Raw genomic sequence first — 21,004 nt, 5'->3', positions numbered from 1 at the left:
AATGTGAAATGCTGGACTGAATCTTTGTGTTTGGTATCTATTTGGTATCTCTCTCTTAGAAGCACTTTGGTTTCTGCTGAAAATATATGGTTCCATTTTAACTTATCCTTTGTTTATGTTTAGTTACTTAGCTAGGTTCTGTGGAAAATGTTAATGAAACAGGAAGGAACTGTGCAGTTGTTGAAAGAGTATTGGTTCAACAGGATGATGTTGGAACAAAAAAACCTACAGTGGTGTTAGTAAAGTCATTTTTAACAACTCGCTCAAGAATTCAGTTACCTGCCCAGGATCATTATAAATCTCTACAAGTCGTACAATATATCTAGAATAATAAGGAATGGGAAAAGCTACTCGGGGAAGAAAGAACTGAAGAAAGGAATTATTTAGAGTTTCTGTATAACATTGCAACATGATCATAAGAGTAAAGATTTCAAAACTGAAAGAAGGTTAGATTAAAGATTAAACTTTAACCAGTAAATTCAGTTAATTCAACAGTTAATTCAGGACTCCAGTCAGAATGGCTGAATTAGGAAAATCAAAGAAACCTCTCACATGTTTCTGGGTATTAAGAGGATGTGAAAAAGGAAATAGAGCTAGTCTTGGATGTAAGATTGAACCTTGACCCAAAATGATTTATCATAAATGGCAAATCAATTACTTTAAATTGCCCAAAACAGACAGACTATCACAGTCCTGTGGCTGCAGCCACAAGCCCCCAAACACAAAACAATGGCAGCATGAGGTGAACGAGGTGTCGTTATAGAAACAGTGACGGCTGATTTCGGACACTCTCCTGGAGATACGACGTGTCGAACACAAAGATCTGCAGCTACAGGCACAGAAAACACAGTTATTTGGAATCTGCTTTTTTCTGTCTTTTTGAAAATATCGTTGTATAAAGTGTTAGTACATTTATTTTTGTTGTTATTTCATTGTAGTTGTTTTATTTCTGGGTCATTGGTTCCTCCCATGTACCTTTAATCCATAAATTTCATATGCAGAGCCACAGACTGAAACACAATGTTTGTTTATAATAACTTTCAATTAAGATTTTGTAAAAATAAAAGTAAAAAAATAAATTAAAATATGGTCTTCTGTGATATTCTTACATTATTTGCACTCTGCACTGTGTGGTCAACTTCCTCTCTTTATATCTTGATGAATATCACGCAGCCTTCTTGCACGTCTAATTTTAATATCTCAGATTAATTCAAACATGACTGTGTGTTTCACAAAGTGCAGGTCAATAAGCTCTGTGTTTCTTACAGGGCCTGGTCGCCTCTCTCATATCAGTTTAATCAAAGTAGATATGCCTGTAAGTAGAAAGTAGATAACATTAACTAAATAATACACTGGCTCCACAGTATCACATTTTTTTTCTTGTCAGTGAAACTACTGTGCATGGCGGTAAATATCAACATGGGAGAGCAGGATAAGCTGTCATAGTGGTTTTATTTCCAAAACCAGAGGGCGCTAATTACAAAATAAAACAGCTGCATGTGTCATTTACTGTTCTGAAGACAATGAGCTCTTGACATGCAGTAGGTTGGATTATATTAGGTGTATTTTGATACTAAACTAGCTAAACTAAAGTAATAAAGCTAGCAGAACAAATTCACCTTCAACTTGTGAATAAGTTGTCACCTGCTTCTGGTTCCTTAGTCTTGAAGTCAGTGGGTTTTTGGTTAAATGCCTGAAATCTGTGGTTCACATGAGCTAAAGATATTTTCACATGTTTTATAAGACATAAAGTTCATCAGTAAATACCCCACATATTTATTTAGGTGTCTGAAAAAGGTGATTACTAACAAGTGACTAAAGACTATCATCGACTCATCACGCTGAAAACTAAAGTTACAAACTAGAAATCATAAAAGTGTTAAAATATAAATAAGTACTGACTGAATTACTTCTCTGCACCGAACTTCAAATTAAACTTGCCAAATTAAAAACAACCATTGAAGTTTCTTCAAACTTCCCTGTTGACACCTACACATGAAAGTGATTTTCTAGTACCAATAGTTGGAGGACAAGCTTTTATAAATGGTCTTTCGATAATGCTGCTGATATATTGTCTATTTCTTTCATTTGGAGTTGAAATATATTTATATTCATATTTTTGTGTCACTGTTTCTAAAATTCCTCTCAGTTCACAGCTGTGTTCTCCATTACTTACTAAGTCATCATATGTTTCTTCTGGAAGGGATTTAATTTTTACACTCAATTTGATGTACCTGACCTGGATAATCCCACAGTATAACAGGTTTAACAAGGTGTTATTCTTTTCTTAATAGCTCCATTCACACTGCCGTTTGGATATGATGATCCTGCACCAATTCCCCGCCTCCCCCTCTGTGTGAATCTCTCGGAGGTCCTCCTGTCTGTCCTGCTGTCTGTCCTCCTGTCTGTCCTGCTGTCTGTCCTCCCGATTCTTCATCACATTTCTGCCCAAAAAACAGCGTCTGTCACCTGCAAAAAACTTTAACTCACCGAGTGTTTGCGATGAAAAAAGATGGCTCCAATGGTCAGCTGTCCGGACTGAGACTTCAGTGAACTTTCCCCCAAAAAACAGCCTCCGTCCCTGCAAGTGAGGGAGTTAGACAGACAACTTAGTCACTTTCCAGGATGTTTGGTGTGACAGGATCTCAATCACTACACATTATAACAGCATCCATATGTTTCTAAACCATCAGTGGGAACATGTTTATTTAGACCGACAAGTAGACACCTGGGGGAAACACCTTGAAAAAAAAAACACAGGTTGTCATCATCATGATGTGTACCGCCACGCCTCTTTAGGAGCCGCAGTGCCGGGTCTCCTCCCGGCGGGACATGCCAGGAACGCCTCCCGAAACGGATGCCCGAGCCACCTCAGCTGGCTCCTCTCGATGTGGAGGAGCAGCGGCTCTACTCCGAGCTCCTCCCGGGTGACAGAGCTCCTCACCCTATCTCTAAGGGAGTGCCCCGCCACCCTGCGGAGGAAACTCATTTCAGCCGCTTGTATCCGGGATCTTATTCTTTTGGTCATGACCCAAAGTTCATGACCATAGGTGAGGGTAGGAACGTAGACCGGTAAATTGAGAGCTTCACCTTTTGGCTCAGCTCTCTCTTCACCACGACAGACCGATACAACGACCACATTACTGCGGCTGCTGCAGCGATCCGCCTGTCAATCTTAGCCTGCATCCTTCCCTCACTCATGAACAAGACCCCAAGATACTTAAACTCCTCCACCTGAGGCAGTAGCTCTCCCCCAACCCGGAGGGAGCAAGCCACCTTGCACCTTGGTCGAGAACCATGGCCTCAGACTTGGAGGTGCTGATTCTCATCCCATTTACACTCGGCTGCAAACCACCCAAATAGGGAATCTCCATGTTGTTGGAAATCAGGCCAATCACCACTGTGTCATCTGCGAAATTTCACAATGGCGTTGGTGCTATGTGTGGCTGCATCACCTGAAAAATAAAGTTACAAACTATTTGAGTGTATTGTATCATGCTGAAATCGTATCATGGCACAAATCGTAAAGAACTGATATAATATCATGTGGTGGTGAAACCGTTTGTACTGTCTTAATGTCTAATTGTTTCACTGTTTGTATCTGGACACCATCGTCAGGTTTTAATGAAATAAATTATACATATATATGTTAAAAAAAACACCTCATTAATACTGCAAATCTAACAATTATGACTTTGAAACTACATAGTCTAAAACTACATAGTCCTCTTTTATCAAAAACAGGAGAAACAACGTTAAAAGGCCTAAAGATGAGATCACACACAGACATCATGTGTACACACAAGTACACAAAGTAACGACATTAAACTGTGTGTCTGCTGTGTGAGTGAGTTCAGGTGACTCCAGCCACGAGCTTTCCATTCCTCCCCCTTTAATCAGATGCAGGATTTCTGTCATTTACGCACAGCTCCACTCCTGCAGTGCGCCACAGTTAACACACGAACCCGGTGGCGACATATGAAACGGAAAAACAACATTTTTTTGTTTTTTTGCAGCGGTGATCTAATTATTGCAGTCGGTCCATTCCTGAGCCCCTCCCTCCTCTTTCCGGGTTACGCATCAGAGCGCAGCGCTGCAGCCCGCGGTCCTCTTCCTCCCTCCCTCTCTCTTCCTCCCTCCCTCCCTCTCTCTCTCTCTCTCTCTCTCCCTCCCCCTCTCTCTCTCTCAGGCTCACAGCAGCGTCTTCAACTTTCTTCAAGCCTTTCTTCAACTGTTAACAACGAACCATGTGGCGCCTTCAGTCGACTCGTGGAGAGCGAGGTTCGAGTAGGTGTTGGATGTCGCGCCAGTCGTGCGTAAAAAACATGTAACGACGCAGAAGAAGCTCGATGTCCAGCAGCACTCTCTGCCCCGCTCACGTCGGTGAGTCACCCTCAAGTTTTTTTCTCTCTCTCTCTCTCGCTCAAAAGAAAAGATCCATTATGAGATGAGGACGGAACCAGGTGAGTGGATCCGAACTGAACTTCTCGTGTTGGATAACTTTCAGGTTGTGACTTGGTGAAGCGAGGCGTGAGGCTGCTCTACCTGCGCGTGGAGCAAGGTGAGAATTACATCATTACACCGCCTGTAATACTTTATATTAAAATGGAGAATAAAATGTGAGGTTAGAGAGCAGAAGGAAACAGTCTGGAAACTTCAAAAAACTAAATAATTTACACTCTTGATTTTATTTATCTATATTTATTCCTGCTGATAATATCACGGTACAATATGAGCTGCTGAGCTCCAGACACAGAAGTTATCTGCTTTAATTTATTTCAAATTCACCACACAGACTTCTGCTGAGTGTCTGAAGGTGTCAGCTGCTGCCAGGAAACATAGACATGAGTTTAATCTGAGGCCAGGCAGTGAAGTGTAGGTGTGTCCAGCTCTCAGGACTGTGTCAACGTCTGACGAGACTTCTGGTCAGAGAGAGTGTTTGTTTTCATTTTGTATATATTTATCTGTGTTTTTAGACTGTTTTTGTCTTTTATTTTCAATGTGTGGAAAGAAAGTTCAGTTAGAGAGTCTGAAGAGACTCAACTCATGAGAAGAAGAAGAAGCAAAACCTTTTACAAAGTAGAGCTGAAGTCATGATTACCAGCTAAAACATTAACTGCATTTTTTTGCATTGTGTGACTCTCGATCGAATAACATTTTTAAGACATTTTTTTGAAAATAGTGTAAAAACATCGTCTCGCTCTCGTTAACTACCTGCTGGGGTTGTTTGCCACGAGGTTTTCAAGATGATTCAAGATTTCAGATGTTTATCAAAACTCGAGTCTCCACAACAGAAATGGTTTAAAGGAATGAGTAAATAATGAGACACAAGTAAGAAAATGTAAAGACAACACGAGTGTGTTCATCGTAACAAGAACAGCAGTGAAAGTGATCGAGTTCCCAGAGAAAAATAACAGAAGATATCACAGTTTCACAGTGTTATCTTCTGTCACAAGAAGTTACAATTAAAGGAACAGTTCAGCCACAAGTTTAAATCCAGTCCTCGTCTCCTCCTCCTGATGATATAAAGTCAGGTGAAGTGTCCACAGAACAGTTCTGGAGCTTCACAGTCAAACAGAGTTGCAGCGTCCTGATAAACAACTGAAGCAGCAGGAGGAAAATAGTCTCCATGGAGCTCGTCCGGTGTAGACCAGGTCCCCCTGAAGCTCTGAGATCAAAATAGATTTGTAAAGACGTTATTTTCACTGTCGCCGCCGAGCTAAAAGCGTTAGCATGCAGCTCGTCTGAAGTAAATGACATATTTTTAAATCCGTCTGGGATCTCGAGGGTTTTCTGGACACTTGGATCAGACCTGATGTGCTGTGTGAAGACATCTGTTAGTCGATTAGTTGTTGAGTTGAAAGTTTATTTAAAATAATATTAATCACCAAGCTTCTTCACCAGCTTCTTCAATGTGAGAATTTAGCTGCTTTTCTTTTTCCATTCATGACAGTAAATGAAGCGTTTCTCTGTTTTTACATTTTTTGATGTTTGATAGTATTAACCTGTAACTGTGATATCAATCAGCAGAGTAATGAAACTGGTGTGTAGCCGCAGCTCTAACTGTCACTATCAACACAGGGCACGAACACCTCAGTCACCACAAAACTTTACTGAGTCACGGCACAACAGAAGAAAGTATTTCACAGCCGCGTTCAGGCTGTCGCTCGCTAGATTACAGTTAATTCACAGTCAGGTTTTCACGCCGTTAAACAGCCGTCGTCTCTGATGAAACTCAGCACCAAAGTTCTCAGCCGAGGGGATGTTTTAAAGATCTGATCACGTTATGTTTAGTCTCGTTCTCTGACTTCCATCCTGTCGCTGTGACTTCCAGCAGAGACAGGCGTCCAAAGTAAAACACTGTGACTTCGAGTCGACTCGTGGATTTGTGGGATAATGTCCGAACACAACCCAACAACACACAGAACAGAGGTCTCGTTGTTTGGAGACATTTCACTGCGTGTTAAATGTCTCTGTATAATTTCTCTTTATCTTCCCAGATTGTTTCCTTCTCGCTCTGCTTCTGCAAACTCACTGTAAATTGAGAAGAAGTACACCTGCACTTTACTTAGGCTGGAACTTAATCCACACACGTGGCGTTCAGGGTCACCAGGTTTAGTGGTTATGTTAATGAAAATCCTGTGATGGTTTCGGTTTCTGTTCCCTCTCTCCACAGGATGAGGACAAGATGTTCTTTGCTGATACTGAGAAGAAGGTTCATGTCATCGCTCCTCTGGCTGCTGACTGTTTGTGCTGTGCTTTGCGTCATCAGCCTGAAGTACAACTACGTCTCTGATCCTTCTGCTCCACCGGTGGATTTAACCAACATTCAGACGGTTCACAAATATGAAATCAGCTGCGCGGCTATATATGACTTGGACCCAGTGGAGGTGGGTAAGTCGCTGATCATGAGGAGGAAGGAAGCTGTGGAGGACACAGATCAGAGTCTGGTTAACCTCACCACAAACTGTTCGCTGTTCATCCAGTCCAGAGGTTACGATGACGTGTCCGTCTCAGAGGAGGAGAGAGACTTTCCTATCGCTTTTTCGCTGGTCGTGCATAAATCTGCATGGATGGTAGAGAGACTCATCAAGGCTCTTTACTCTCCCAGTAACATCTACTGCATCCACTACGACCAGAAGTCTCCACCTCAGTTCATCGCCGCCATGGAGGGCATGGCGCGATGTTTGCCCAACGTCTTCATCGCCTCCAAGCGGGAGTCTGTCTTCTACGCGAGCATCAGCCGACTGAGAGCCGACCTCCACTGTCTGTCCGACCTCCTGAGGTCGGAGGTCCAGTGGAAGTACGTCATCAACCTCTGCGGACAGGATTTCCCCCTCAAGTCCAACATCGAGCTGGTGTCGGAGCTGAAGAAGCTGAACGGAGCGAACATGCTGGAGACGAGCCGGCCGACGGATTATAAGAAGGAGAGGTTCACGTTTCACTACGAGCTGGCGACCATCAGCTACGAGTACAACAAACTGCCGGTGAAAACGCAGCAGGTCAAGGAGCCGCCGCCTCACGGGATCGAGATGTTCGTCGGCAACGCCTACTTTGTCTTGTCGCGGGAGTTCATCGTGTTCATGGACAATTCGGAGGTGGTGAAAGATTTCCTGGCCTGGTCGGAGGACACGTACTCCCCGGACGAACACTTCTGGGCCACGCTGGTGCGAATGAACGGCGTGCCCGGGGAGGTGCCGCGCTCCCAGCCTGATGTCACCGACCTGAAGAGCAAAACCAGGCTGGTGAAGTGGCAGTACCTGGAGGACAACCTGTACCCGCCGTGCACGGGCGGACACGTGCGCAGCGTTTGCATCTACGGTGCTGCTGAACTGCGTTGGCTGCTTAATTACGGACACTGGTTCGCCAACAAGTTCGACCCCAAAGTCGACCCCATCGTCATCCAGTGCCTGGAGGAGAAGCTGGAGGAAAAACTGAAGCTGTTCCGATCGGCGGCTTCCAGCAGCTGCCGTAAGGGTTAATGATTAGTTGATTAATCACTAATTTGATCAACAGAGAATTTATCTGCTCCATTGTCGAGTTTCTTTCTTTTTTTTAAAAAAAAATAAAAATGGGGGTTTTGAGAGTTAAAACTTACAGCTGAAGATTGTATAAAACATTTAAATTGAAGTTCTATCAGTGCTGGAAATTACCGGGAACTGAAAGAAGAAGTCAGCCGTGTTTAAACAGAAGTGTTCGATCGACACCTGAGATTGACGAGTTGATCGTTAGTTGCAAATTTTAGAGAAGTTCACGTTCAGATCAACGTTTTCACCACAAGATCGTGAGATAACTTTTTACAGAACAGCATTTTTATTTTATATAAAACAAGAATAAACTCTGGAGTCTCCACATTTGCAAGTGTGACACCTTTTTATGTATTAAACCTCAGGGACAAAAACAAATGGATATTTTTTTATGGGGAAGTCAGCACATCTGCTTTTTCATCTCTACACAAAGAGACGCTAGTTTGCATGAGCCAGGGAGATTTAGTTATTTGGAGTTTCTGTTTTTTTTTTTTACTGCCCGAGGTCGAAGCGAAGGTTGTGACTCACGACTGCAGCGCAAACTGCACGAATATGTAAAAACTCCACTTGGCATGAAGGTGAATTCAGACGAAGAAGATTTATTATTTATGAAAGAAAAGGAAAGAAAACAGGCGAGCAGGATGTCAGACGGTCCGCTGTGCTTTGTTTCTAGTGTTTAAACGTCTTCTTTTTAATCACATCTGTCGGCCCGGTTCTGCTCGGTTTGACTCGGCACATCAGTCCAGAGCAGCAGGACTTTGTCTTTCCATCACATGTGTCTGATGATGTGCTTGTCTTGTGGTCAGAGGTAGCTCAGGTGGTGAGGCGCTCGGTCCACGTTCCTCCTGTAACTTCTGAACTGTCCTCTTGATAAAGTCATACATGCCAAATAAATAACTAAAGCAGCGGTGGTACAAACTGCTCCTCCCGTCAGCTCTATCAGAAAAGGAGAAGTGCTGATGAAGCTCCATTAATCAAACAGCAGCAGAATGTCATTCTTATAAATTCCTCATGATAAAACTGTAATTCACAGTCGTGACTGAACACGACTTCTGTAGCTCAAAACAAACAGGATGAAGGTCAAACAGGGCAGATATCTGACAGGATGAACAGACACTAAAAAAGAAAACAGATGTGGTACTGCAGACCGTCCCAGGAGCCGCTCGGCGGCCAAACGCTCCAGACGTGATGTATGAAAGTTTAGCAGAGCTGTCAATGAAAATGTGAAGTTTTCCAGCTGCAGGTGGAGCAGAAACACCTTCCACAGTTTATCGTTGAGTGCCAGAACATTTAATCGTATGCTGGATTCATATTTTTACATACTTGATAAGTGAAGACGCGTTATGCAACACTTTGAACTTTAATAGTGTGTGACTGAGGAGGAATGTGTGGGCTGCCGTCCACACCTCCTCTGTGAAACTCCCCAATCTGTCTCTAAATAATCTACAGCGATGGTGCAATCCAAACACGGACGGGCTGTGAATAATGAAAGTGCCTCCCTGTAATCAGAGCATTTGATAAAAAAAAGTTTCACAGCACTCTGTTCCACAAAGCAGCTGTAACATACCTGAACGAATGTGTTTGTTTGTTCGAGATCACGTTTAGTTTTTGTAACGACTTCACTGGTGGAAACGTATCGTTAATAAAAAAGATCTTTAAAAAGGACTGAATGCCTTTTTTTCCTGTAACTCTGCAGCAGAAGGAGCCAAAAATATTTTCATACGGTGGAAAAAATCATTTTGAATGATTGTGAGATTATTGGACTGTTTGTACGAGCAGAAGGTGAAGATGATAAGAAGGTGAAGACGTGTGTGAGCATCATTTTTTGAGAGTTGAGTCCAAAAATATTTTGTCAGTAATATTTGTCATCAAGCTTTTTACTTTGGAGAGCCAAGCAGACATTTCATTTTGGGTTACAGGCCAGAAGGAACGACACATCGCACTTTACTGCCGTAGAGACGGATATCTGATCATTGATCATCTCTGAGTTTCCTTCACAGGTCGTCAAAAAAAACTGGCGCTTGTTCCAGTTTCCCTCGTGGGATCTTATTTCAGGAAACTGTCTGGTGGTGATGAAGAGAGACGATAAAGTTACTGATCCTGTTTGAACTGTGTCATGAATCACACACACGATGTTTATCAGACTGTGAAACTACGTCATTATAACGACATCCCTGAACTTCAACATTGTAGAGCTGCTCCTGTATATCAGCAGCTCACAGAACCAGAACCAGAACCAGAACCAGAACCAGCTCTCCTCTCACAGAACTGCAGTCGTCCAAATGAGCAGATTTATTGTGACGTTCATCTTGTTTACGACCTTTTCTGATCCATGTTGGTGTTGAGACACACATCGTCTGTGTGATTCACTACGAACTGGATCAAACGTTGGTTCTGTGGCGGCTCTGAGGCCTCGTGAGGTCGACCGGAGGAGGCGTGACTTCAGCTCTCTGTAGAAACATTTGAGCGCTCTGATATAAATGAAGTCTGTGTTCGAAGACGGTTGTGGTCTCGTGGGGACGATGCAGCGACGACCAACATCAGCCCACTTTTGGCCTTAAAGGGTCTAAAAAAAGATCTCACTCATCTCTGGTGGTGTGTAGAAACTGGGGTCCCCTCTGTTGACCGGTTCTGGAGATCCGAGCAGAATCTGATGCGACTCCGAGTGTTTCATCCTGCAGAAGTTCTGGATCTCTGCCACAACTACTCCTTCTCTCCAATGCTGTATGTCCTCATGTGATCTATGCTGTGAACTGAAACACCTTTGAACACGATTCCTAAAATAACAGGAAGGTAGAAACGATTTGGTACTTCATGGATGGATGAATATCACGTGTTGTTGCCAGAATACTTTCTTAATGATCCGTTGATGTTTAACGTCATGATATAAATATCTGCTTCATCTGTTTCGTGTTTGTACTTCACACCACGATGCAGCGAGGAAATACAAAAAGATCTGAATCTGAATCTCTGCACATCCACGTCGGGGCTGTTTGAACCTCTTCAGGGAACAAGGAAACGTTTTCACGGTTCAAGACACAAATACACATGAACACAAAGAACACACAACCTCTCAGTGAGTCTTTGTGAAGGTTTGACTGCGTCCGGAAGAGAGAATATGATTAAATGTTCCCTAATTCAGTTGGATCATTTCCACTGACAACTGCAGCGCGAAACAAAACATCCTGATCTGATCTCGATCTTTAAAGTTCTCTGCAGGCCGACAGATGAAAGTACTGAAACACACGAGTGGCTGCGTCAGTGCACAAGACACACGTGCCAGGAAGTGAAAGGACTCAATATAGAAAAGAGTTATTTGTTTGTAGTTTCACTCCGTTATTACACCGGACAGAAATAAACTGCTCAAAGATGGAAAAAAAAAGAAGTGATTACACAGTTTGACAGGCAAACAGGATGTACTATGAAAATGTTCAACGATGGCACGAAGATAACGGCTCAACTTCCTTCTCAGTGCTGCGAGTCTATTATTGTCAGCAAGAACAAAATAACAGCAGTGCCAGAGACAGAAACGTCCTCTCAAGTGTCGATCTGCAAAAAAACATCAATTAAGGTCAAACTGTGACAGGAAAATGGCCGCCGGTTAGACGTGAACAATATTTACAGCGACATGTTTTATGACTAATTGGCCCTCAGAAAAAAAAAAAAGAAAAGGAGCAACTCAAAATATTTTCAGACATTAAAAAGGTTCTGCGAGGGAGAAACACATGATTATTATCTGTGAGCTGCACCGTGATCAACGCTGTTTCAGGTTCAGGACGCTGAATGTTTTACACACTACATGTCTGTTGTCAGGAGTGTGAGGACCTGTCGCTATTATCTTACACGCAGCAGTATCACGTTCATACTGCAGTAACCTCAGAGCTTCCTCCACGCCTCCATACGCTGGCCACACATCACTGCCTGGAGCTCTGACGGAGCCCTCAGCGGTTATTAGGTTCCTGTAACTTATTAATAATAAGTGAAGTTCCTGTCTGTGACTGACTGAGAGAACGCTACACCTGCGAGCACCACCAGCAGTGACAGGTGTGTGTGTGTGTGTGTGTGTGTGTGTGTGTGTGTGTGTGTGTGTGTGTGTGTGTGTGTGTGTGTGTGTTACCAATGGTGATATGAATGTGAGAGCACAGAGAACGAGGAGCTTAAATCAACACCTCCCTCCGGCTTTTGTCTTCGACGGTCGTTCCAGTTTGACACAGAAGCAAAGGAATCCATCTGTGAAGGCCGGTTGGACCAACGACCCGAGTCTGTAAGGACACTCCCACACAGACTTTACCAGCCTGCAGCTCCCCTCCAGTTAGTTCAACCTGAAGAAGCCTCTTGGATGGGAGGTGAAACGTCTTCAAGTCCAGCTGCCTACGACGCAGCAGAAACACTCCTGCTGTTCATCATCTGGCCCCTCAAGTGGTGCTAGTTTGTGGGGAAGCTGTCGTTCAGGAGGTGGAGCGAGTCGTCCGGTGACTGGAAGGTCGATGGATGCAGATGTTGAAGAATCCTTGAGCAAAATACTGAAGCCTCCTCTGATATCATCGTATGAAATGTTGCACAGCAGTTTAGAAACGTGATGCCGCCGCTTGTCTCGACCTCCACAGTGCTGCTGAAGAATCGCTGCTAACAAAGTGGCTCCACAAACACACTTCTGACAACTCCATCACAATAAAAGCCTCCCAATTATTTAGTCATTTAAAAGCTTTTATTATGAAGGACGGGAAAAAAGGAAAAGTTGACAGTACTGATGCTAGCCTGCTAACGTTAACGCTGACGCTGACGAAACACAGAAACCAACGGTGTCGTACGACTGGCCGATGAACCTTGTTGGAAGTTCTGGACCTGACAAACATTTTCTACATGATTAATGTCGTTTGACACCCTGCGAGGGGAGCCACCTGTTTCCTGTGAGAGCTTCACACTGAGGCCCAGTGTGAAGCTCAGAATGTGCTACAACACTTCGCTTATACTACAAAACAGCGTCACGGCTGTTTTTGTGATTTTGTGCGTGTTCCTTTGAACCTTTATTTAATAAGACAGCTTGAGAGTGACGGCAGTGAGAAGACACACAGGCTGGATTCAGCTTTTAGAGTAATAAATGAACAAAATACGCAAACAAAATGTCCAGAGAGGAAATATTCTGATGTCTGTTTTTATTATAAACCAAAAAAATTTAAAAATCCACCGTCTGAATTCAAGTTTCTCTCTCTGACTGAACTCAAACAACTTAAATCTCCTTGTTAACTCATCGTCATACTCACTTCATTCAGACTGGATACAAACTGAATCTCATGCTGTGTCTCAGTTCAGGTCGGCCTCCTCTGAAGGACTCGGCCTCTGTGGTCTGTGAAGGCGAGTCCTTCAGAGACCTTGTTCACCTGGTCAGCTGTTGTTGAATGTGACGGTCGAGCCTTTGGATCATTTCCTGGTTGCATCACCAGATGTTTTACCTTCACGTCACGTAACCCTCTGCTGCCCAGGCCCTCGAAAGTGATGATCTACGCCACGCGATGTCTCTCAGACGCTGAGTTCTGTCCCAGTCTGCTGTCCAGACGTACGAGGTATTTTACACTTTACACCTTTAATCATTGTAACTTACAGATGATATCATGACAGCGTTGCATCAGAAGGTTCAGTGGAGGAAACATTCGTCATCACCACACAAAACAAACAAAGACTCTTTAAAACGATGCAGTGAAGTTAGACACATGTTGGTTAACGTGGAGCTTTACAGTTGTTGTCACTGGACTCTGTGACTTCACGACGTCGCTGCTTCGAAGGCACTCGACAGTTGCTGAGTTGACATTTAACTTGACATCTCTCACATAACCTCCAAGTCATGCCGGCTGGGAGTTTGTCGTCAGTGCAGTCTGCTTGTGAACTTCTTTCCTCTCCTTGTTCACCTCGGCCACTGTTACGAGAAGCATCTCTACTTTCTCTCTGTTTCCGGGAACAGCTCTCACAGTGGAGCTCTGTGTTCAGCACATTTGTATGAACTTTCCATCTTCCTGTTTGTTTGATGTTGTAATACTGTACACAGCTGAGGACTCGCTGTTTAGACCTGCATTTCCTGTCTTCTCGGCGTCGCTCCTCACTTCAACACAGGCTGTTTATGTAAAGCGATCAGATTTCTGATCTACCCGAGCGTCCACATTCATTCGTGACTGTGCCTACAATAGTCTGGATTGTTTGGTCTCATTCCTGCTCTGCTGACGGCGACTGACGAGGCCTTGATTGACGCTTTGCAGTATAATATTTTAAACATGCACAAATAAGAATTTGTTGGAAATGCAAGATTAGAATCAAGCTGCTGTGGTTTTTGCGCAGACGCCTGGTGAAGAAGGTGAGTCATGCCAAAAGCCTTAAATAGCTCCGTGGCCTCTCACTAACCACGTGTCTCCCAAGTGTCAAGTTTCTATCTGAGTTTCACGGCGCCTGAGCACCAAAGTGACGCTAACGTTCACTGCAGAATACGACCCAGAAGATGCTGCCGAGCTGGACTTCTGTCTGTTTGTCCTTCCAGACTGATATAAATAACATTCTTTCATGCTTTAGTTTCAGCTGCTTTGGTTATTTTCAAATATAAAAAGCCATGGTTTTGCATACAGCCTGATTCTAAACCCACAGTTTCACCTCCAAGTGAAACAAAGATAACCTTCCTCTGACCTCTTGGTTTAACTTCCTGCTAGAAAACAAAAGCCTTCAGGCATCAGGAACAATGAGCAGGAAGGTCTGGCATCACCGCGCCCAGTCGTTCATTTATATTTTCTGCCTCTATCAAAACAAAACAAACGTGTCTGCCAGCTGTTGTGTTGGGATGGACGGCAGATCCTCGGTACAGCTGCTCAGGGCCGGCCTCTTCTGGACGGGATATTCAGGAGCAGAGCCAGAAGCTGTGGAGTTATAAACACTCAGAGTCGGATCAGATTCTGCTCTGATCCGCAGCCGTTTACCGCTGAAGTTTAATCTGTAACCTTATTCAGGGTGACGGTTCGTTTCATTCACCTGTTGCTGTAACTTCAAGTCGAGCATCAGAGAAGAGCAGGAGGTCGGAGAAAGACACTAAACACAGCAGATACAAATGTAAACATGAGCTCAACATCAGAGGTTCAACCTCACTAAACTCTGTCACGTTATGTTTATGAAGTAAAGTCCTAATGTCTGCTCCAGCTCCAGTCGGCAGTCAACAGAACAGAACAGAACAGAACAGAACAGAACAGAACAGAACAGAACAGAACAGAACAGAACCACCCAACAATGGATCACTGCTGCAGTCAGGCTGATCAGCAGGAGCGAAGAGAAATCACCTTTTTAATCCCTCAAATAACAAAGTCGTCTCTGAGCTCTCGCACCGGTGCAGAATCTCCAGATGTTTATTCCCTCAGTCGAGTCTGCAGCCGCCCACAAACACTCAGCAAGCATCTTCTGTTTAGTTCTGACTGACAGACTTCTAGCAGCTGAAACGATGTATTGCACATCGAAGCTGACCAGACTGTAAGACCAGAGTTACACCACGTAACACTGAGAAAACAAACTTCAACATGACTGAGTTGCAACATATTCTTTGGTTTGCAGAAATGAAGCTGTCGTGCTGATCCAGAAAACTCTCTTGAGAACGAATCGAAACCTTTTTGTACATCTGACAGGAAACTATTAAATCATGCAAATCTTCACTGCTTACATTAAATACTGAACTTACAGTGAGTGGTAGAAAAACAGTCAGTGTATTAGTCACGTGTAGCCTCTCCCAGATAGACTCAAATGGTACCAGACACTCATGCCGCCCACATTCTGCGTGGAGTGACGTCACTTGGGTGGTCCACTCCTGTTCTGCCAGATCTGAACCAGGAGCAGGCCGAACACACAGCGTCCACGTGTCAGCCCAGAGCGGGCTGAACGATCCACAACCAGCCACAACAGTTTCTGCCGTCTGAATTTTGCAGCACATGTCACAAGTTTTTGAACGTTGTTTCCTGTAAAGAGAGGCCACATCAGAAAGAAGCGCCTCCGTCTTTAAACTCCGGCTCAGAGATGAACTCACATAGTTCAAAGAGAGGTGAGAAGTATGAGTTCATGCTTTCTCCAGCTGCAGCTGCACAATCAAGGCTGCCGGTCTCGGTCGTTTCATGTGGGATCTCTGCAGCTGAGCAGCACAACGAGCCGGCTCGGGCGGTGAACAACATCACACTGAGGACTGCTCTCCCGTAAGTGTTGAGCAATCCCTGTAGTTCCATTTACAAACAAGTCTGATCACATGTTGGGACACAAACTCCAGAAGTTAATGATTTCAGGAGGTGGCAGAAGCAGAAACAGCTTCATGATGTGACTTGGAGGGCGTCCAGTGGAAGCACCCAACACTCGAGTGTATCCCGAGTTTATCTCTACCTGCTGCGTGTCTTCTGTGTTGAGGCCGAACAGCGAAGCATCACGTCTCAGTCTAACAGGTTCTAACAGCTCGGGACGAAAAGCTGAAGTGACGACCACAAAAACACAACCAACACGAACACTTCAGATCATCATCTGATCACCGCACTGAGGGAACACTCTCTCTGATTAACCACAACTTCTTTTTTTTTTTTTACTATTTATATCCATTTAAAGTTTTACTTTCCTGGTGCTGTGAATGAGGAAGTCTTTACACTCAGCTAACCTAACTGAATCTGCTCGATGAGGAAGTGAGAAAGGTTGTCTTACCTAAAACAAATGTTCCCTTGAGAACTCACTGTGTGTGTTTGTGCAGATGATTCTCATGCCTTCACTCCATCATACTAATATCTCCACATTTCTACAGATCTCAGATTAAATGTACAGCTGACTTTCACATCAGGAGGAGACGTGGCTGCTGAGCCAGAGAACACCAGCTGCTCGTGTCTGACAAATTCAAAATCTGTTCAACTATTCCTTTAAGAGCTCAGCGTGTATTTGTACATAACATTTCTACATGTCGGAGGCAGGAAGTAAAGAGGTAAAAACAGCTTGTTAGTGTACTGAAGTAGATGTTTCAGGTATCTGTTCTTTACCTGAGTATCTAGACGAGGCTCATTGAATAAAATCATCTGTCCATCTGCTCTGCTGACGTGTATTTTAAAGAAACGTTACCAAAAAGGTGAAACTACAACACTTCTCTCTGCTCTCTGATAAACACACCACACCAAAAAAAAAAAAAAGAAGAAAAAAGATCCCAGGCTGCAGATTACAAAAATCATTCTCTGGAGGCCGACTTTCAAATCATGCGTTCACACGCCGCTCAGCTCTCCTGAGCTGCTTTTTATTCTAATGTTTTAATTCATTCTCCTTCTCCTCCCGCGGCCTTGGAGTTCCTTAATAGATAACTTGCCATCAGCGGATGAAAAGGCTCTTCAAACACACACACACACACACACACACACACACACACACACACACACACACACACACACACACACACACACACACCTGGATGTCATCGCTGCAGGTGAATACAGATGTGGGCCCTCGGTGCGTCTGCAGTGGCGGGTTGGAGTCCACTTGATGGCGCTGTGGACGTGTGAAAGCAGGAGGCCCGGTGCTGATTCTGCCTCTTTGTCTCATTTCAGACAAAAACTGTCACATCTTCTGGTTTCAGGCTCTCAGCTGGACTGTGTCGAGTCTGAGAGTGAAGGAAGGAGGTGAAGAAGAAAAGATTCATTTACAATTTAATTGGAATTCATTCACACACTGACATCATATCTTTGCGTTTGGTTTGAACCTGAAGGTTTTTTTTTTTAACTTCAACATGATTTCTTTAGTTTCATCATCAGACGTTTAACCTGTTTGTTCATCTTCATCCTGTTGTGCTCATTCACAACTTGTTTATTTGTGTGTCGTGAAGTGTTTTTCTCCAACACAACACACCGACGAGCATCAGGAGGTCGTGGGTGTCACGTCTCCTCCTGTGATGTCTCGTTATTTTCTATTTATTCCACCTGTCATGTTGTTATTACCTGGGTCGTGTGGTTGCCTCTGATTGGCTGGAGCCCCGATGACGACCCACGTGGCTGAAACATGGCGTTGAAATATTTCCACTTTAATGGACCATTGTTTCATTTTTGTGTATTTTCTTCTTATTTCTGCACATTTTCTTAAATTTGCAGTACCTGTTTTTTGGAGTAATTAGGAGATTATTGAGGGAAAACTCTGTAGTTTAGAGAATAAATGTTAATGAGAATATAAAGATATTAATTCTTTCTGTCTGAACAAACTAAATTACCAAACAGTTCTTGTTTTCTCGACTGAATGAACTGAATAAAACAACACAAGTTTAACAGTTTATACTGTTTTACTTGAGCAGCTGGTTTATTCACTGATGGAAACAGTTTGTGTTATTATGTCATTAATGTTACAAATATAAAAATTCTGACTTTCTAAAACTACAGCCTTTACACCCTTTAATGTATCAGCAGTTGCAGGATATGTTCATGCATTGATGTGTGTCTTATAATGACTAATAATAAAAGAGACAAAGTGCTGCAGGGACACTGAGGAGGGAAAAAAACACAAGAACAACAAATCCAGAACAAACCAGAGGAGCAGCGAGGACGACGGGCCGGAGGACCAGGACCGTCGTGAGGAAACAGAGCAGACAAAGTGACAGAGACAGAGGGGGAAGTCTTAAACACACAGGGAGCGACGACTGAAGTGACGACTAATTGAACACAGGTGAGCTGAGAAAACCACAGAAAGAGGAAACACAGGAACCAGATCCTTCGAGGAGGAGGATCAGAGACAGCTGACAATAATCAGGACAACCACAGAGGAGGGAGAGCGAGGCGGAGGCCAGGAAGTGACACGACACCAGGACGAAGCTTACAAAAGAAAACACGGTGATAAAGAACTCAAAAACACGACATGTCACAAATGCTGTGTCTTCATTCAGGCTCTGAATCCTCCAGAGGAGCATCTGAAGTCTGTCCCAGTCTGAAGCTCCTCCAGAGGCTCCTTCTGCTCCCTGTTTCTGGAGGATGAACCGCTACGATCCTTCGTGGCCTCACATATCCCAAGATTCTTTGCAGGCCTGAAAAAGAAGAAAGAAAGAGAGAAAATGGCAACATCACCTGGTGTAGATCGTCACCTTCATGGATCTGGGCGGCAGAAATCGTGACGTAAGAGTAAAACATCTGGTGACGCAACCAGGAAATGATCCAAAGACTTGACCGTCACATTTAACAGCTGACCAGGTGAACAAGGTCTCTGAAGGACTCGCCTTCACAGACCCCAGAGGCCGAGTCCTTCAGAGGAGGCAGACCTGAACTGAGACACAGCAGCAGTTAGCATCATCCTGAGAGACGAGATATAAGAAACTTCTGCAGTAAAAAGCGAACGTTAGGATTTAAACAGTGGAAATGTGACTTTAAGACGAGAAGAAACGGTACAACAAAAATGCTGATTGTATCCAGGTTTCATGAGTAATATGGCATGTATACTTAAACTGTACACGTGTGGTTGCATGTGTGTTATTTTGTATTTTGCTTACGTACGTTTATTTTATTCTCTGCGCGGTGCAGCTTGTGCACATTCAGTCGCAGAAAGGTCGTCGCTCTGGACTGTTTTTTGACGTTCGCTCATTGTTTTGTGGCCGTTTCAGCTTTTAATTTGATTGCGTTTGTTGATTTTTGTGCATCGCCTGAAGACCAGAATGAAAGATCAAATCAAAACGTCCGTGTGTGTAAAACGATGCACCTCATTGTTCTGGATCATCGTAAACCTGCGACGCCGTCGTCGAAGCCGCTCGCTCTGTTTTTCGCCTGCACAGCCGTGACTGAATGTGTCCAAAGGGTGCCCACCTGGGTGCATAAACAGTGGCTCTGACAGCCCGGCTATGCATGGCTTACTCCTCCTCTGTTCATTTTATAGCGTGCATGTATCACTTTATGGCATCCATCTATCTAGTAAACCTTGAAAAGGCTGTCGAGGCTCGGGATAAATCTGAGGGTGACACTCTGACAGTCCCTGATCTGCCCGTCCATGTTGCCTGAAATCTCTCTCGACGATCGTAACTTTGCTCTCTCACTCTCTGACATATTCCCCGCTGAAGCAAGGGTGTGTGTGTGTGTGTGTGTGTGTGTGCCATCTGATAAACCAGCCCAGCTCTAATGTCACCTGTCAAGGTGCTGCTGACAGAGAAATAAACTAAAATATTGCAGCATGATGCAGCTGAAAATAAGAGCTAGTCGGTGTGAGAGCGAAGGAGCTGTGATCCAGCCTGTGTGTTGCAAACTGAGCCTGGCACATAGACATGTTTGTGTATGCCTGTGTATGTGTGTGTGTGTGTGTGTGTGTAAAGGAGTATGTGAGTGTAATTAATGATGTGTTCCTCCTCTTCATAGGGTAATAGGATTTCCCCACCCCAGGCGGTAAAGAGAGTGGGAGGGGGGAGAAAACGGCTCTGCACGTATGGATGTGTGTGTGATTGCAGAGTTAGTGAATGGAAGCCCCATGTAGTGATGCCAATAGAGGTCCTGTGTGTGTGTGTGTGTGTGTGTGTGTGTGTGTGTGTGTGTGTGTGTGTGTGTGTTAGGGGGGAGGGGGAACAAGCGAGTGATTTATAACAGCTACTCCAGGTCTCTCCTCTCTCCCACAGCAGCACCGCAAACACATCCATTACAAAAGTACTGATGTTAATGGGATTGTTGTGTGTGTGTGGGTGTGCGTGTGTGTGTGTGTGTGTGTGTGTGTGTGTGTGTGCATGATACAGAGGCTGCACAAGTGTGAGTGTGCACCTTTATGCTTGTGTGAGAGAGTGATAACCAGATGCTACTGGGTGAAAGGAAGGTGAAGGTTACCGAGGGTGTTTGGTGGTGGAGGTTTACTGGTGCTGGAGTCCGAGCGCAAGTTTCCACGTATGCGTGCATGTGAGTGTGTGTGTGTGCATATGTGTGTGTGTGTGTGTGTGTGTTGCTCGGCTGGAGACGGAGTAATAAAAACCAGAGTTGAGGCAAATACTCCAGAGAGTAAAC

General features: G+C 44.1%; 1 protein-coding gene and 1 long non-coding RNA gene across 4 annotated transcripts; one reads left to right on the top strand and one right to left on the bottom strand.

The window, feature by feature from the left end:
• Positions 1-2,056: 2,056 nt before the first annotated feature.
• LOC119029875 lies at positions 2,057-18,671 on the bottom strand. Of its 3 annotated transcripts, none has more exons than XR_005078115.1 (5): positions 18,571-18,669; positions 18,146-18,185; positions 17,993-18,046; positions 17,466-17,658; positions 2,057-2,581 (listed from the first exon to the last, which is right to left on the bottom strand). It is a non-coding gene; the product is annotated as an uncharacterized LOC119029875 (long non-coding RNA). The 3 variants fall into 3 exon arrangements; XR_005078114.1 differs by lacking the exon at positions 2,057-2,581 and adding an exon at positions 8,080-10,090; XR_005078113.1 differs by lacking the exon at positions 2,057-2,581 and having other exon boundaries at positions 17,204-17,658; positions 18,571-18,671.
• Positions 4,139-9,692, top strand: LOC119029872 (beta-1,3-galactosyl-O-glycosyl-glycoprotein beta-1,6-N-acetylglucosaminyltransferase 4-like). The gene is made up of 3 exons (XM_037117046.1): positions 4,139-4,383; positions 4,508-4,561; positions 6,677-9,692. Exon 3 carries the CDS (start codon positions 6,678-6,680, stop codon positions 7,980-7,982), a length of 1,305 nt encoding a protein of 434 aa, XP_036972941.1. The 5' UTR covers positions 4,139-4,383; positions 4,508-4,561; position 6,677; the 3' UTR covers positions 7,983-9,692.
• Positions 18,672-21,004: the final 2,333 nt, after the last annotated feature.

This window comes from Acanthopagrus latus, chromosome 12 (assembly GCF_904848185.1).
Source record: "Acanthopagrus latus isolate v.2019 chromosome 12, fAcaLat1.1, whole genome shotgun sequence".
Taxonomy (NCBI): Eukaryota; Metazoa; Chordata; class Actinopteri; order Spariformes; family Sparidae; genus Acanthopagrus; species Acanthopagrus latus.
Note: the sequence above shows the minus strand (reverse complement) of the source record. Positions and strands in the feature narration are given on the sequence as shown.

Bases quoted from the DNA above. Each gene is read 5' to 3' on its own strand.
- LOC119029872 (XM_037117046.1), top strand. From the start codon at position 6,678: ATGAGGACAAGATGTTCTTTGCTGATACTGAGAAGAAGGTTCATGTCA.